At 45.3% G+C, this 16186-nt stretch overlaps 1 protein-coding gene across 6 annotated transcripts in view; it reads right to left on the reverse strand.

Moving 5' to 3' along the window:
* The window catches only part of LOC139263402 (echinoderm microtubule-associated protein-like 5), a 302041-nt gene that overhangs the window by 167992 nt on the left and 117863 nt on the right, over window positions 1-16186 (reverse strand). For all 6 annotated transcript variants that reach the window (XM_070879445.1, XM_070879443.1, XM_070879442.1 and 3 more), the window contains exons 9-10: window positions 6385-6641; window positions 2976-3188 (exon numbers count right to left, since the gene is read on the reverse strand). In XM_070879445.1, the coding sequence (XP_070735546.1) occupies window positions 2976-3188; window positions 6385-6641 (470 nt within the window). The remainder of the gene's footprint in view (window positions 1-2975; window positions 3189-6384; window positions 6642-16186) is intronic.

Here is a 16186-nt window from a genome sequence, read left to right on the forward strand (position 1 = left end):
ACAGAAATACTATGATGACTATAACAAAATTTACCCTCCTGGAATTGTTCCCCATTAAACAAACACTACAGAATGTATAGGGAATTAAACAATATATACCAAGTAGGAATCTCATGTGGCTATTGGGTAAATGCATGCATGCTAACCTAGAAAACCCTCAAAAGCAGATGAACAGCTTCAAAAAAGATCATGGCCCAAAGAAATGCTGACAACCTGAAGGGCATTGAATATAAGCTTATGGCAGGTGAAAACAAGTAATTGTACAAAGTACAGTAGGAGGTGGGCTTGTCAAGCTTGCTGTGCATCAGCTAGAGTACATCTACTAATTGGCAGGTCATTGAGGATTTCAGTGGCATCTCTACACCTACGTTTGAAATCTTTAGTAGGTTGGCGTATGATCATAGAAACATAGAAAATAGGTGCAGGAGTAGGCCATTCAGCCCTTCAAGCCTGCACCACCATTCAATATGATCATGCAACTTCAGTACTCCATTCATGCTTTCTCTCCATATCCCTTTAGCCATAAGGGTCACATCTAACTCCCTTTTGAATATATCCAATGAACTGGCCTCAACAACTTTCTGTGGTAGAGAATTCCACAGGTTCACAATTCTCTGAGGGAAGAAGTGTCTCCTCATCTCAGTCCTAAATGGCTTACCCCTTATCCTTAGACTGTGATCCCTGGCTCTGGACTTCCCTAACATCGGGAACATACTTCCTGCATCTAACCTGTGCAATCCCATCAGAATTTTGTATGTTTCTATGAGATCCCCTCTCATTCTTCTAAATTCCAGTAAATATAAGCCTAGTCGATCCAGTCTTTCTTCATAGGTCAGTCCTGCCATCAGTCTGGTGAACTTTCACTGCACTCCCTCAATAGCAAGAATGTTCTTCCTCAGATTAGGAGACCAAAACTGAACACAATGTTCAAGGTGTGGCCTCACCAAGACCCTGTAAAACTGCAGTAAGACTTCCCTGCTCCTATACTCAAATCCTCTCGCTATGAAGGCCAACATGCCATTTGCCTTCTTCACTGCCTGCTGTACCTGCATGCCAACTTTCAATGATTGATGTACTATGACACCCCGGTGTCATTGCACCTCCCCTTTTCCTAATCTGTCACCATTCAGATAATATTCTGCCTTCCTGTTTTTGCCACCAAAGTTGATAACCTCACATTTATCTACATTATACTGCACCTGCCATGCATTTGCCCACTCACCTAACCTATCTAAGTCACCCTGCAACCTCTTAGAATCCTCCTCACAGCTCACACTGCCACCCAGCTTAGTGTCATCTGCAAACTTGGAGATATTACATTCAATTCTTTCGTCTAAATCATTAATGTATATTATAAATAGCTAGGGTCCCAGCATTGAACCTTGCGGTACCCCACTAGTCACTGCCTGCCATTCGAAAAGGACCCGTTTATTCCTACTCTTTGCTTCCTGTCTGCCAACCAGTTCTCTATCCACGTCAATACATTATCACCAATACCATGTGCTTTAATTTTGCACACTAATCTCTTGTGTGGGACCTTGTCCACTCTTCTAGTTACATCCTCAAAAAATTCTAGATTTGTCAAGCATGATTTCCCTTTCATAAATCCATGCTGACTTGGACCGATCCTGTCACTGCTTTCCAAATGCGCTGCTATTACATCTTTAATAATTGATTCCAACATTTTCCCCACTACTGATGTCAGGCTAACCGGTCTATAATTACCCGTTTTCTCCCTCCCTCCTTTTTTAAAACGTGCTTAATTGCAACATTCTGAGCTTTTTAGATTTTATCCTTTTTGTGGTATATACACGCATTAGACAGCACCACATATGCAGAACAAAGTATAAAACTGATGGAGTCCAGTGTTCAGCCAGTATAATTGGCTTCTTTCTCAATAAATTGTTTCTGAAAATTCAACAACAGGGACTAGAACTACTTAAGCCCCCAACAAATAAAATCTATCCATCATCCACCCATCTGCCACCATTGTGCAGAAAGCTGGGAAGAGATCTCACATTTTGTGGAAGAGTTCTTTATTGGAATGCAAGCAAAAAAAATCAATACCATATCTAAAGAGGAGTAATGGTATAGTTATATCACATCGAAAGGACTTAAACTGGTATGCGTCGAGTGGAGTGCGGTGCACAGATGGCAGTTATACTGTCGAATGTAAGTTGCTGCAGGTCACATTGAAGTCTATCACACAGCTCTGTGGATTAGTATATATACAGAGCTATGCTCCTGGATAGATAGTCTTTAAATCTTAGGACAGGATTGGCACATATATCTTTAAAAAGATGTTTCTCACTGTGTTGAAATTATACTACAGCCAGAGAAAACTCAAGATAGTGTAAGACAGTCTTTTAGCAGGGATTATTCCTCCCCACAGTTGGAACTCACTGCATTCCACTCCCTTAAAAGAAATTTACTTCTTATTCTGCCAAAATTTCACTCTGCTGTAAGTTTCCAATATAACGGTTAACAATTTACAATATAGTCTTAATGGTAGTCTGCCACAATATGTACCTTTCTGAAAAACTTGTGAATGCAAGTTGTCTGCCAAAAGATTTCACAACACAAGAAGATACTTGTTGCAACATTAACAAAGGTATACTCAAAACAATTCCACTTCTCAATGGTATTCTTTTCCTTGTGTTCCATTTCTGCTGTATTAAATTACATGATAACTTTATATATTTCCATCTATCCATCCTTCTGATGTAATTTGATCCTTCTGGTACAATGATAATTGTTAACATATTCTTGAGGAATGGCATGGAATTTCATGACTTTGCTAAGAAAATGGGCTAGAAAATTGTGCTTTTCTGCTCGATGCACAGAAAAGCTAGAAAACAAACCTCAGTTGTGCATGGAAACCTGGGTTGAGGTATATGATTTACAAGTAAAATGGACAGGTAAAAAATAAAAATACAAAAAACATTCAGATAATTTACAATTTAAAAAAAACTTACCTTTTTTAAAACCAGGATATCGAAAAAGTTTTACTAGTCCATAGTCATCTGCAGTAACTAGAACTTGGTCATTGAAATTTGCATCCACTGAATTAATATCATTAAGATCTAAATATTTGGGCCATATTCCATTCACATCTGGACCCGATACACAAGTCCAAGTTGCCCACTGTACATTCTTTATTTCTTCTTTATTTGCAATTTCTTTACCACCTGAAAAAGTATTAAAATAAAAAGACTTCAGAAACTAAATTTGAAACAAACACAAATTGATGGAAATAGACAGTAAGCCTGTCAGCATGTGAAATGAGAAAACAGGGTAATGTTCTGGATAGAGTCGATTCATCAGAACTGAAAAATCACATCACCAAGCCCCTTTAGTGAGCTGACCAAAACGAAGAATGGTCACGAATACAGAAGCATAATTGCAGTTACAAAGGGGCAGCTAAAGGGGTTAGTGCTTGTAAAACAAATTTGTAGTTAAAAGCTGGAGAGATATAGGGCCCAAGTTTCGGCCTCAGTGGCTCCTGATTTTTTGGAGCAACTGGTGTAGAACGGAGTATCTTAGAAATTCAAATTCTGGCATTTAGTTTGCTCCAGTTCTAGTCAGTTAGAACAGTTTCACTTTGGAACAGAATTTTTTTTTCAAAAGGGGGCGTGTCCGGCCACTTACGCCTGTTTTCAAAGTTTCGGCAGTGAAAACTTACTCCAAACTAACTTAGAATGGAGTAAGTGAAGATTTTTGTACGCTCGAAAAAACCTTGTCTACACTTTAGAAAATCAGGCGTAGGTTACAAATCAGGCGTAGGGAATGGGGGGGGGGGCGGTTTAAAGGGAAGTTTACAAACATTAAACACTTCAGTTTTACAAATAAAGAGCCATCATCAATAATAAATGATAAAACATCAATAAATCAACCAATAAATCAATCAAAAAAAATTAATAAGAAATAATTTTTTTTTTAAATCAATAAATAAAACATTTTCTACTTACCAACTGCAGCACCGGGAGCCCTCCATCAGCATGCTGGGATGCCCCCAACACCCCCCCGCCCCCCAGTGTGTCTCTGTCAGTGTCTCTATCTCTCTGTCTGTCTGTCTGTGTGTGTCTGTCAGTGTCTGTGTTTCTGACAGCGAGGGGAGGGGGAGGAGGGGGGTAGAGGGAGAGGGGGGGCAGGGGGAGGAGAGGGAGGGAGGCAGAGGGGGAGGGAGGGAAGGGGGAGGGATGGGGGGCAGGGGAGGGAAGGAGGAGAAGGGGAAGGGGGGGAGGAGAAGGGGAAGGGGGGGAGGAGAAGGGGAAGGGGGGAGGAGAAGGGGAAGCGGGGGGAGAAGAAGGGGACGGGGGGAGGAGAAGGGGAAGGGGGGAGGAGAAGGGGAAGCTGGGGGAGAAGAAGGGGAAAGAGAAGGGGGGAGAAGGGGAAAGAAAAGGGGGGGAGAAGGGGAAGGAGGGGGGGGAAAGGAGAGGGGGGGAAAGGAGAAGGGAGGGAAAGGAGAGGGGGGCGAAAGGAGAGGGGAGGGAAAGGAGAGGGGGGGGAAAGGAGAGGGGTGGAGTAAGGAGAAGGGGGGGGGCTAAGGAGAAGGGGGAGGGAGGCTGAACGAGCCGGGCCCGGCCGGGCCCAAGACTTCGAGCAGGGCCCGTCCCCAGCACCAGATTTACAGGTAGGTGGCATTGGGTCGAGTTGGGTCCGGGGTCCGGGGTCGGGAGCGCGGGTCGGGTGGGGGGGAGTGCGGGTCGGGGGTCGGGAGCGCGGGTCGGGTCGGGGGGGCGGAGGGAGGTCGGGTTGGTTTGGGGAGGGAGGGAGCACGGGTCGGGTCGGGTCGGGTCGGTTCGGTTTAGGTCGGGGGCGGGGGGAGGGAGGTCAGGTTGGGTCGGGTCCAGTCCGGTTGGGGAGCTGGGGGAGGTCGGGAGCGTGGGTCGGGTCGGGGTGGCGGAGGGAGGTCGGTTCGGTTCGGGTCGGGGGGGGGCGGTTGGGGGGCGGAAGCGCAGGTCGGGTCCAGTCCGGGGGGTCGGGTTGGGTCCGGGTCCGGTCCAGGGGCGGGGGGTGGGGGGAGCGGGAGTCAGGTCGGTGTCGGGGTCCGGTCCAGTCGGGGGGAAAGCGGGAGTCGAGTCGGGTCGGGAGGAAGCAAGAGCTGGGCGTGGGAGGCAGCCTTATGCACACAGCCCCAGTGAGACCATTCGGCCAGGGCTAGGGACTGTGTGCTTCGGGCCCCTCCCACACAGTTTTGGGCGCCTGGAGCTACTGCACATGCGCGCCCACTGTAGCGTGCATGTGCAGAGGTCCCGGCACTGTTTTCAGCGCAGGGACCTGGCTCCGCCCCCTACAGCTTGTGCTGCGCCGCGTCCGACTCCAGAGGACCAGCAGGGAGCAGGAGAATCTGTAAGTTTTTTTTAGGTGCACTTTCTGGTGCGAAAAACGGGCGTCCAGGTATGGGCTACGCCGTTCTCGGCGCGGCCCGAAACTTGGGCCCATAAATTGGGGAATGATTTACAAAGACAATGTTGGCCTGTGAAAAGGATCAAAACAAAAGGATTGAAACAAAAGGTAAGTGAAAAAGATGAGTGAAACTGCTCCAAAGTGAAAGGGAACAGAATCAAATGTGAATGGGAGAAACCAGCAGCAAAAACAGGGGAAGGCAACTCGATAGGAAATTAGTAAAGTCAGCCTTCATCTCCCCAGATACCAGGATTTATCTTCTCACCAGTTTGTTTTTTATCAGTTCTGTAAAGTGGCTTGCATCTTTTTTTCCAGGTTTGATAAAGGATCTCAAACTAAATTAATCTCTCTAAAGATGCTAATGAACCTGAACCTCTAAGGCAGTTGTAGCATTTCTGATTTTAATGCATCCACAGGTAAATGTGAAAATTTAGGCTTTTTGTTTTTAAATGCTAGCCCATTTTTGTGCAGAAGCAGTCTGAATGAGCAAGTATCTAGATCATATACCAGAATAATCACACATCATCTATTTTCACTGTCCTCCATTGACTCCCTAGTACCCAGCAGAGAGTTCACATTTCTTACTCAATTTTTTGTATCCATCTATGGCCTCACTTCACTCTGCCTCTACAATCTTGTCCAGTCCTGTGTGTAGACATATATCGTCCAAGCTTTTAACCCGACAGTGTTTTTCCCCCTCCCTATCATTGGTGGCTGAGCCTTTAGTCATCATCCTTCTACAATCTGCAATTATACAGCTTTTCCTTCGTTACTTTCTTAATTTTTCTCCCACTTCCTACTGCATGTTCTGATCCCTTTCTAAAGCACCATGGGACATTTTGTTACATGAAAGGCATGCACTTTCAGAAGAGGTCCATCACAAATAAATCAATACCGCTTAAATCGATAGAACAGAGTTCAAGATAAAGTAAACATGCAATTGCACATTTATATTCATCAATGTGAAAGCCTTACTTGGCATGTTGTAAAACAGTCTTTTTCCAGAACCATCATTAGTTTGTAAGTATTTGCTATCAGTTGACCAATCCATATGTGTGATGAAGCTCAAAGATCCAAAACACTCGCCAACCTTTTTATATCGTTGCAGAACTCCATAGATATCAATGGAGCTATCATTTGAGCCCACAGACAAATACGTTCCATCAGGTGAATATTTTAACTCATGAATTGCTTCTTTCCTATCTTTAATGTGAACAACTTCAGTCATATCTCTGTAATAGTAAAAACAGTTTACCATGAAACAGGTCTAAAATGCAGTCTCAAAAATACTAACCAAGATCACAACAGAGTTGCTTGACAGGGACTTCAGGCAGCTGCACTTCAAAACTATGCACATCTTCACATTAAACTGTTCGAACCACCTTTAAAGGATCCTACTCAGACATGTATCCAGGCCATCTGAAAGGTCACGGTCTTCCCATGAACCTTTCTTGTAGGAAGCATTCAGGGTTCGGAGCACATATTTCCTCTGCAGGAACAGCTGCATGTTCTGGGACTGCCCCATGATTGGGCCTTGCATCTAAAAGTTGGGCAGGAAATAGGAGCCTGCAACTACACTCTGGGCCTTGGGGATTGGGGTCTTCTGTCTGCTGCTGAACAGCCTGAGGAGTTCTGCCTATCCTGGGGTGGATCAAAAACAAGCCCCTGAACATGCATGGAATTGCTACACTCTCCACTCAATACCTTTCTATAGACACCCCTCTGCTGGGGTGGCAGGTGAGTGCTGATAGAGGAAGACTGAGACAGGAGGCTGGGTATGGCTCTCTCATCTCATTAGAATAGGTGCACTGAGCCTGTACCTACTACAGGTTCAGGCCCAGTAACACTTGCTAGAGAAACACCAAGAAATCCGAGGGCAACACAACAAGGATAGAGGTCTGACACAACAGGTCCCCACCTGTTACTGCTCTTCCCGACCATTCCCCAGGCATCTCTTCTTATCTCTCTAACAATTACAAATGATATATTCCTTGAGGGATAAAGATCACTGAACGTATCCACTGCATTAACCAACCCTGCACAGCCTCTCTCTAGGCTCTTGGACCCAACATCTGCTCCATTAGCAGAGCTAGCTCTCCATTTTTATCTTCCTTGTCGGTATTTCCCAGGCTCCAGTGGCAGCACTACAGTACCATTGGGGAGAGGTTGTAACTGCAGCATGTTTATATAGGCAGATTCCAAGATAAATGTGGATATAGGAAATTATAATGGAAAATATACAACTGCAGAATTTTTAACATATTACTAGTTGATATTCTGTGGTGTTATCACACAGGGAGTGAGGGCCACGCTGAATCTCCATGTGAAGTGGGGTTGCAGGATGGGGTTTAATTAAACCCGAGCAGGGAGATATAATTCAGTCTTTAAAATCATACATTTATTTTTCTAATACCATTATAAATGTCATTATCCACATTTATAATAGAAAATGTTGACAGGAAGTATATGCAGAGGTAAGATTACAGATATTGATAGACGGCAATTATGTAAGTAATTGTGGAATCATTTTTCTGTAATGTGTATAAACTATTGAACATAACTTGTTTATATTATCATACATCTAAATGATACAAATGTCTCAACCAGGAAACACCAGGACTGGTTTGATGAGAATGATCAGGAGATCCAAGAGCTAACAGATCGCAAGCGCAGAGCATTTCTGAGCCTTAATCAACAACCCAACTCGGGAGCATCAAGGCAACATTACAGACGGCTAAAGGCTGAGGTCCAACAAAAAACCCGGGACCTAAAGAACAGGTGGTGGATGGAGAAAGCACAGGAGATAGAGCAGCTGGCCGACAACCATGATGTGTGAGGATTCTTCAATCGCAGTCAAGGCCACCTACGGTCCAAACACCCAAGGCCCCACCCCACTGTTGGACAAGAACGGGGAAACACTCATCAAGGACACCGAGGCAGTCAGGGCCCGCTGGAAGGAGCACTACGAAGATCTCCTCAATCAAGACTCTGCCTTTGACTCGAGTGTTCTCGATTCAATCCCGCAGCATGCTACCCACCACCACCTCAGTAAAATCCCGACACTGCACGAGGTAGAAAAAGCCATAAGACAGTTTAAGAACAACAGAGAGCGGATGGAATCTCTGCTAAGGCACTGAAGTATGGCGGAGAGGCGCTGTTGGTGCGAATACATGACCTTATCTCTCTCATCTGGAGGGAGGAAAGCATGCCGTGAGATCTCAGAGATGCTGTGATCGTGACCATCTTTAAAAAAGGGGACAAGTTCGACTGCGGCAACTACAGAGGAATCTCCCTGCCATCAGCCACTGGGAAAGTCGTCGCTAGAGTCCTCCTCAACCGTCTTCTCCCTGAGGCTGAGGAGCTCCTCCCGGAGTCACAGTGCAGATTTCATCCCCTACGGGGTACAATGGACATGATTTTTGCAGCACGATAGCTGCAGGAAAAATGCAGGGAACACTGCCGGCCCTTATACATGGCCTTATTCGACCTTACAAAGGCCTTTGACTCCGTCAACCACGAGAGTCTATGGAGCGTCCTCCTACATTTCTGATGCCCCCAAACGTTCGGCACCATCCTCCTCCTGCTCCACAACGACAAGCAGGACGTGATCCTTACCAACGGATCCATTACAGACCCAATCCACATCGGGACCGGAGTCAAACAGGGCTGCGTCATCGCCCGAACCCTCTTCTCAAACTTCCCCGCTGCCATGTTCCACATCACAATCAATAAGCTCCTTCTGGAGTGGCACTAAACTACAGAACCAGTGGGAACCTGTTCAACCTTCGACATCTCCAGGCCAGGTTCAAGACCACCCCAACCTCTGTCATCGAGTTACAGCACGCGGATGACGCCTGCATCTGCGCACATACAGAGGCTGAACTCCAGGACATAGTCGATATATTTACTGAGGCATATATTTACATGGGCCTTACGCTAAACATCCGTAAGACAAAGGTCCTCCACCAGCCTGTTCTAGCCACACAGCACTGTCCCCCAGTCATCAAGATCCACGGAGCGGCCCTGGACAACGTGGACCATTTTCCATACCTCGGGAGCCTCTTATCAACAAAAGCAGACATTGACGACGAGATTCAACACCGCCTCCAGTGCACCAGTGCAGCTTTCGGCCGCCTGAGGAAAAGAGTGTTTGAAGACCAGGTCCTCAAAACTGCCACCAAGCTCATGGTCTACAAGGCTGTAGTAATACCCACTCTCCTGTATGGCTCAGAGACATGGACCACGTACAGTAGACACCTCAAGTCGCTGGAGAAATACCACCAACGATGTCTCCGCAAGATCCTGCAAATCCCCTGGGAGGACAGACACAAAAACATTCGCGTCCTCGACCAGGCCAACATCCCCAGCATTGAAGCACTGACCACATTTGATCAACTCCGCTGGGCAGGCCACATAGTCCACATGCCAGACACGAGACTCCCAAAGCAAGCGCTCTATTCGGAACTCCTTCATGGCAAACGAGCCAAAGGTGGGCAGAAGAAACGTTACCACGACACCCTCAAAGACTCCCTGAGTCCTCCCAGGGGATTTGTAGGATCTTGCGGAGACATCGTTAGTGGTATTTCTCCAGCGACTTGAGGTGTCTACTGTACGTGGTCCATGTCTCTGAGCCATACAGGAGAGCGGGTATTACTACAGCCTTGTAGACCATGAGCTTGGTGGCAGTTTTTAAAAAAGGAGGGAGAGAGAAAACAGGGAATTATAGACCGGTCAGCCTGACCTCAGTAGTGGGTAAAATGATGGAATCAATTATTAAGGATGTCATAGCAGTGCATTTGGAAAAAGGTGACATGATAGGTCCAAGTCAGCATGGATTTGTGAAAGGGAAATCATGCTTGACAAATCTTCTGGAATTTTTTGAGGATGTTTCTAGTAGAATGGACAAGGGAGAACCAGTTGATGTGGTATATTTGGACTTTCAGAAGGCTTTCGACAAGGTCCCACACAAGAGATTAATGTGCAAAGTTAAAGCACATGGGATTGGGGGTAGTGTGCTGACGTGGATTGAGAACTGGTTGTCAGACAGGAAGCAAAGAGTAGGAGTAAATGGGGACTTTTCAAAATGGCAGGCAGTGACTAGTAGGGTACCGCAAGGTTCTGTGCTGGGGCTCCAGCTGTTTACATTGTACATTAATGATTTAGACGAGGGGATTAAATGTAGTATCTCCAAATTTGCGGACGACACTAAGTTGGGTGGCAGTGTGAGCTGCGAGGAGGATGCTATGAGACTGCAGAGTGACTTGGATAGGTTAGGTGAGTGGGCAAATGCATGGCAGGTGAAGTATAATGTGGATAAATGTGAGGTTATCCACTTTGGTGGTAAAAACAGAGAGACAGACTATTATCTGAATGGTGACAGATTAGGAAAAGGGGAGGTGCAACGAGACCTGGGTGTCATGGTACATCAGTCATTGAAGGTTGGCATGCAGGTACAGCAGGCGGTTAAGAAAGCAAATGGCATGTTGGCCTTCATAGCGAGGGGATTTGAGTACAGGGGCAGGGAGGTGTTGCTACAGTTTACAGGGCCTTGGTGAGGCCACACCTGGAGTATTGTGTACAGTTTTGGTCTCCTAACTTGAGGAAGGACATTCTTGCTATTGAGGGAGTGCAGCGAAGATTCACCAGACTGATTCCCGGGATGGTGGGACTGACCTATCAAGAAAGACTGGATCAACTGGGCTTGTATTCACTGGAGTTCAGAAGAATGAGAGGGGACCTCATAGAAACGTTTAAAATTCTGACGGGTTTAGACAGGTTAGATGCAGGAAGAATGTTCCCAATGTTGGGGAAGTCCAGAACCAGGGGTCACAGTCTAAGGATAAGGGGTAAGCCATTTAGGACCGAGATGAGGAGAAACTTCTTCAACCAGAGAGTGGTGAACCTGTGGAATTCTCTACCACAGAAAGTAGTTGAGGCCAATTCACTAAATATATTCAAAAGGGAGTTAGATGAAGTCCTTACTACTAGGGAGATCAAGGGGTATGGCAAGAAAGCAGGAAAGGGGTACTGAAGTTGCATGTTCAGCCATGAACTCATTGAATGGCAGTGCAGGCTAGAAGGACCGAATGGCCTACTCCTGCACCTATTTTCTATGTTTCTATAAAGTGCAACATCCCCACTGACACCTGGGAGTCGCTGGCCAAAGACCGCCCTAAGTGGAGGAAGTGCATCCAGGAGGGCACGGAGCACCTCGAGTCTCATCGTCGAGAGCATGCAGAAATCAAGCGCAGGCAACGGAAAGAGCATGCGGCAAACCAGTCCCATCCACCCCATCCCTCAACGACTATCTGTCCCACCTGTGACAGCGACTGTGGTTCTCGTATTGGACTGTTCAGCCACCTAAGGACTCATGTTAAGCATGGAAGCAAGTCTTCCTCAATTCTGAGGGACTGCCTATGATGATGATAAGTGTCCATGCATCTGCGGTGATTTCCATGGAAGTATGGTTATGGGACAGTTGGAGGAGGCAGAAGTTAAAGTGAAGGGTGTAGAGGGGTAAAATTTTCAGGGAAGAAACAGATCTGCTTTGGACAGATTGGTAGGTAGTGAGTGAAGATGAGGTTGTGGGGGCAAATGGATGGTAAAAGTTGAGTGGCAGAAAGCTTTGAAAAGTTTGAAATTTATGGGCTTCCAGAGGATTAGGTGGTTGCATGGTTGCAAGTGATGAATACAGAAGTTAGTGGGATGAGATCTGAGAAGGATAGGAGTTAGACCAGTTATAATCAGAGAATTGAGAGAGAAAACAGAGAGGATAGGTACAAAGATATATGGCGCCTTTCACGTCCTCAGGATGTCCCAAAGTGCATCGCAGCCAATTAATTATTTTTGAAATACAGTCACTGTTGTAACGTAGGAAACATGGCAGCCAATTTGTAGACAGCAAGGTCCCACTAACAACAATTACATAAATGGCCAGATAACCTGTTTTTAGTGATGATGGTTGAGGATTAAATATTGATCAGGACTCCAGAAGAACTCCCCTGCTCTCTTTAAATAATGTCATGGACTCTTTTATGTCCACAAGAGGGAAGATGGGGCCTTGGTTTAATAGCTCATCCGATACATGGAATCTCCCGACAGTGCTGCACTCCCTTAGTACTGCAGTAAAGTACTAGATTACATGCTCAAGTTTCAAATAGAAAACATATATGTATTGGGCAAGGGAGTCTTGGCGGGGTGGAGGGGGGGGGATGGGGGGGGATGGCGGGCGGGGAGCAGGATTAACAGTCTGGAGACTATCAGGGGAAAAAAGCACAAAAGTGAGAGCAGGATTAAAGCAGCAGAAGAGTAGAATTCATTTTTAAAACACCTGGGAATTGGACAGAGAAACAGAAACACTGGGAGCGGGAGTAAAGTAGTAGGAATAAGACTAAAAGAACAAATACTGAGGGTGGTACAGAAAATACTTAAAACAGTATTGAAAATTAGAGTAAAAATAAAGTTAAAAGTAAACAGCAGAAGTATTTTTAAAAATAGGAACACCGGAAACAAGACAAAAACAGTTCCAAAAAACAGAATGGAACTAAAAGAATAATTACATGGCTCATGGGACTTAAAAAAATGAGTAACAAGACTGCAAAGATTGACAAAAAGGAGGAGTAAAAAAAAATGTGGCATGCTAATCACGGGCAGGGCAGCGGGAGAGATCGGATTGTAGCTCGAGCCTATCCAATCTTTCCTCATAGCTTAGATTCTCCACTCCCGGCAACATTCTTGTAAATCTCCTCTGTATCCTCTCTAGTGCAATCACATCTTGCCTGTAATGTAACTAGAACTGCATGCAGTACTCTAGTTGTGGCCTAACTAGTGTTTTATACAGTTCAAGCATAACCTCCCTGCTCTTGTATTCTATGCCTCGGCTAATAAGAACATAGGAAATAGGACCAAGAGTAGGCCATTTGACCCCTCTAGCCTGTTCTGCCATTTAATAAGATCATGGTTGATCTGATCATGGACTCAGCTCCACTTCCCTGCCCGCTCCCCATAACCCTTTATTTCCTTATCGCTCAAAAATCTCTCTATCTCCACCTTTAAATATATTCAATAACCCAGCCTCCACAGCTCTCTGGGGCAGATAATTCCACAGATTTACAACCCTCTTTAAATGAGCGGCCCCTTATTCTGAGACTATACTCCCTAGTTTTAGTTTCCCCTATGAGTGGAAATATCCTCTCTGCATCCACCTTGTCGAGCCCCCTCCTTATCTTATATGTTCCGATAAGATCACCTCTCATTCTTCTGAACTCCAATGAGTATAGGCCCAACCTACTCAACCTATCTAAACCTACCTAAAGGGGTCAGCTAGAGAAGAGCATACCAGATCAGCCAAATGCAGATATGGTGGTGGTGGGGTGAGGCGAGAATCATACCTGGGTTAGATGCCATAAGAGGTGATAAACAGGTAATGAGGTCGAGCACAGAAAAAGGTGTGATTGTATACTCAAAAGGGGACACATCATGAAGTAGTAAGTGGGGATTGGCATTACCAAACACAGCACGGGTACAAGCGGCAAGTTAGGATACAGACGCAAGTGGTCAAGGCCATAGTCTGATGAGTAGGCAATAGCATTGAGGCACCTTAACCATAAGGGAGTAAAGTAGTAGGAATAAGACTAAAAGAACAAATACTGAGGGTGGTACAGAAAATACTTAAAACAGTATTGAAAATTAGAGTAAAAATAAAGTTAAAAGTAAACAGCAGAAGTATTTTTAAAAATAGGAACACCGGAAACAAGACAAAAACAGTTCCAAAAAACAGAATGGAACTAAAAGAATAATTACATGGCTCATGGGACTTAAAAAAATGAGTAACAAGACTGCAAAGATTGACAAAAAGGAGGAGTAAAAAAAAATGTGGCATGCTAATCACGGGCAGGGCAGCGGGAGAGATCGGATTGTAGCTCGAGGAAGATTTGGGATCGTGGGGTTGAGGATAATGGTTAAGGTGCCTCAATGCTATTGCCTACTCATCAGACTATGGCCTTGACCACTTGCGTCTGTATCCTAACTTGCCGCTTGTACCCGTGCTGTGTTTGGTAATGCCAATCCCCACTTACTACTTCATGATGTGTCCCCTTTTGAGTATACAATCACACCTTTTTCTGTGCTCGACCTCATTACCTGTTTATCACCTCTTATGGCATCTAACCCAGGTATGATTCTCGCCTCACCCCACCACCACCATATCTGCATTTGGCTGATCTGGTATGCTCTTCTCTAGCTGACCCCTTTAGGTAGGTTTAGATAGGTTGAGTAGGTTGGGCCTATACTCATTGGAGTTCAGAAGAATGAGAGGTGATCTTATCGGAACATATAAGATAAGGAGGGGGCTCGACAAGGTGGATGCAGAGAGGATATTTCCACTCATAGGGGAAACTAAAACTAGGGAGTATAGTCTCAGAATAAGGGGCCGCTCATTTAAAGAGGGTTGTAAATCTGTGGAATTATCTGCCCCAGAGAGCTGTGGAGGCTGGGTTATTGAATATATTTAAAGGTGGAGATAGAGAGATTTTTGAGCGATAAGGAAATAAAGGGTTATGGGGAGCGGGCAGGGAAGTGGAGCTGAGTCCATGATCAGATCAACCATGATCTTATTAAATGGCAGAACAGGCTAGAGGGGTCAAATGGCCTACTCTTGGTCCTATTTCCTATGTTCTTATTAGCCGAGGCATAGAATACAAGAGCAGGGAGGTTATGCTTGAACTGTATAAAACACTAGTTAGGCCACAACTAGAGTACTGCATGCAGTTCTAGTTACATTACAGGCAAGATGTGATTGCACTAGAGAGGATACAGAGGAGATTTACAAGAATGTTGCCGGGAGTGGAGAATCTAAGCTATGAGGAAAGATTGGATAGGCTGGGTTTGTTTTCTTTGCAACAGAGGAAGCTGAGGTAAGACCTTATTGAGGTGTATAAAATTATGAGGGGCCTAGATAGAGTGGATAGGACCTATTTCCCTTAGCAGAGGAGACATAGATTTAAAATAATTGGTAGGAGGCTTAGAGGGGATTTGAAGGGAAATTTCTTCACCCAGAAGGTGATGAGGGTCTGGAACTCACTGCCTGAAAGGGTGTGGAGGCAGAAACCCTCATCACATTTAAAAAGTACTTGGATGGTGCACTTGAAGTGCTGTAACCTACAGGGCTACGGACCAAGAGCTGGAAAGTGGGATTAGGCTGGATAGCTCTTTTTCGGCCAGCAAGGACACGATGGGCCGAAGTGCACTCCTTTGGTGCCGTAGATTTCTCTGATTCGAGGTGACCCTTCCCCACCATAACTCACTCTTTGCTGTATTTCCCATCACCGCCTCCTGCAGCCAAATGTTTGTCAGTTCCACCTGTAGATGATGTCCACAAACCCCCTCTCTGCTCTCCCGCAAAAAATAATGCAGTAAAATCACACACATGCTAATATATAAAGAGCCATTAACACAAATATAAAAATGACTAACCACAATACAATGTGAAGTAAAAATACCACCTATATGAAGATATAAAGAGCCTAGAACAAAAACATAACTTACCAAACCATGACAATCAATAACAAAAACATATTACCCCTACACCAAGGTACAAAAAAACATATTGGGCCGAAATTTGTGGTCGGAGGCATACCTCTTGACCCGAAAAAAATCTGAAAGTACCTGTTGGCTCCAGGGCTCTGCGCCTCCAGGGTTACGCCTGCGTAAAGGCCCACAGATCCTAGGGATGCAGGCGGCTCGGAAGCATCCCTGGGATCACGTGGGTCAGTTTAAC

Source organism: Pristiophorus japonicus, chromosome 4 (assembly GCF_044704955.1).
Source record: "Pristiophorus japonicus isolate sPriJap1 chromosome 4, sPriJap1.hap1, whole genome shotgun sequence".
Taxonomy (NCBI): domain Eukaryota; kingdom Metazoa; phylum Chordata; class Chondrichthyes; family Pristiophoridae; genus Pristiophorus; species Pristiophorus japonicus.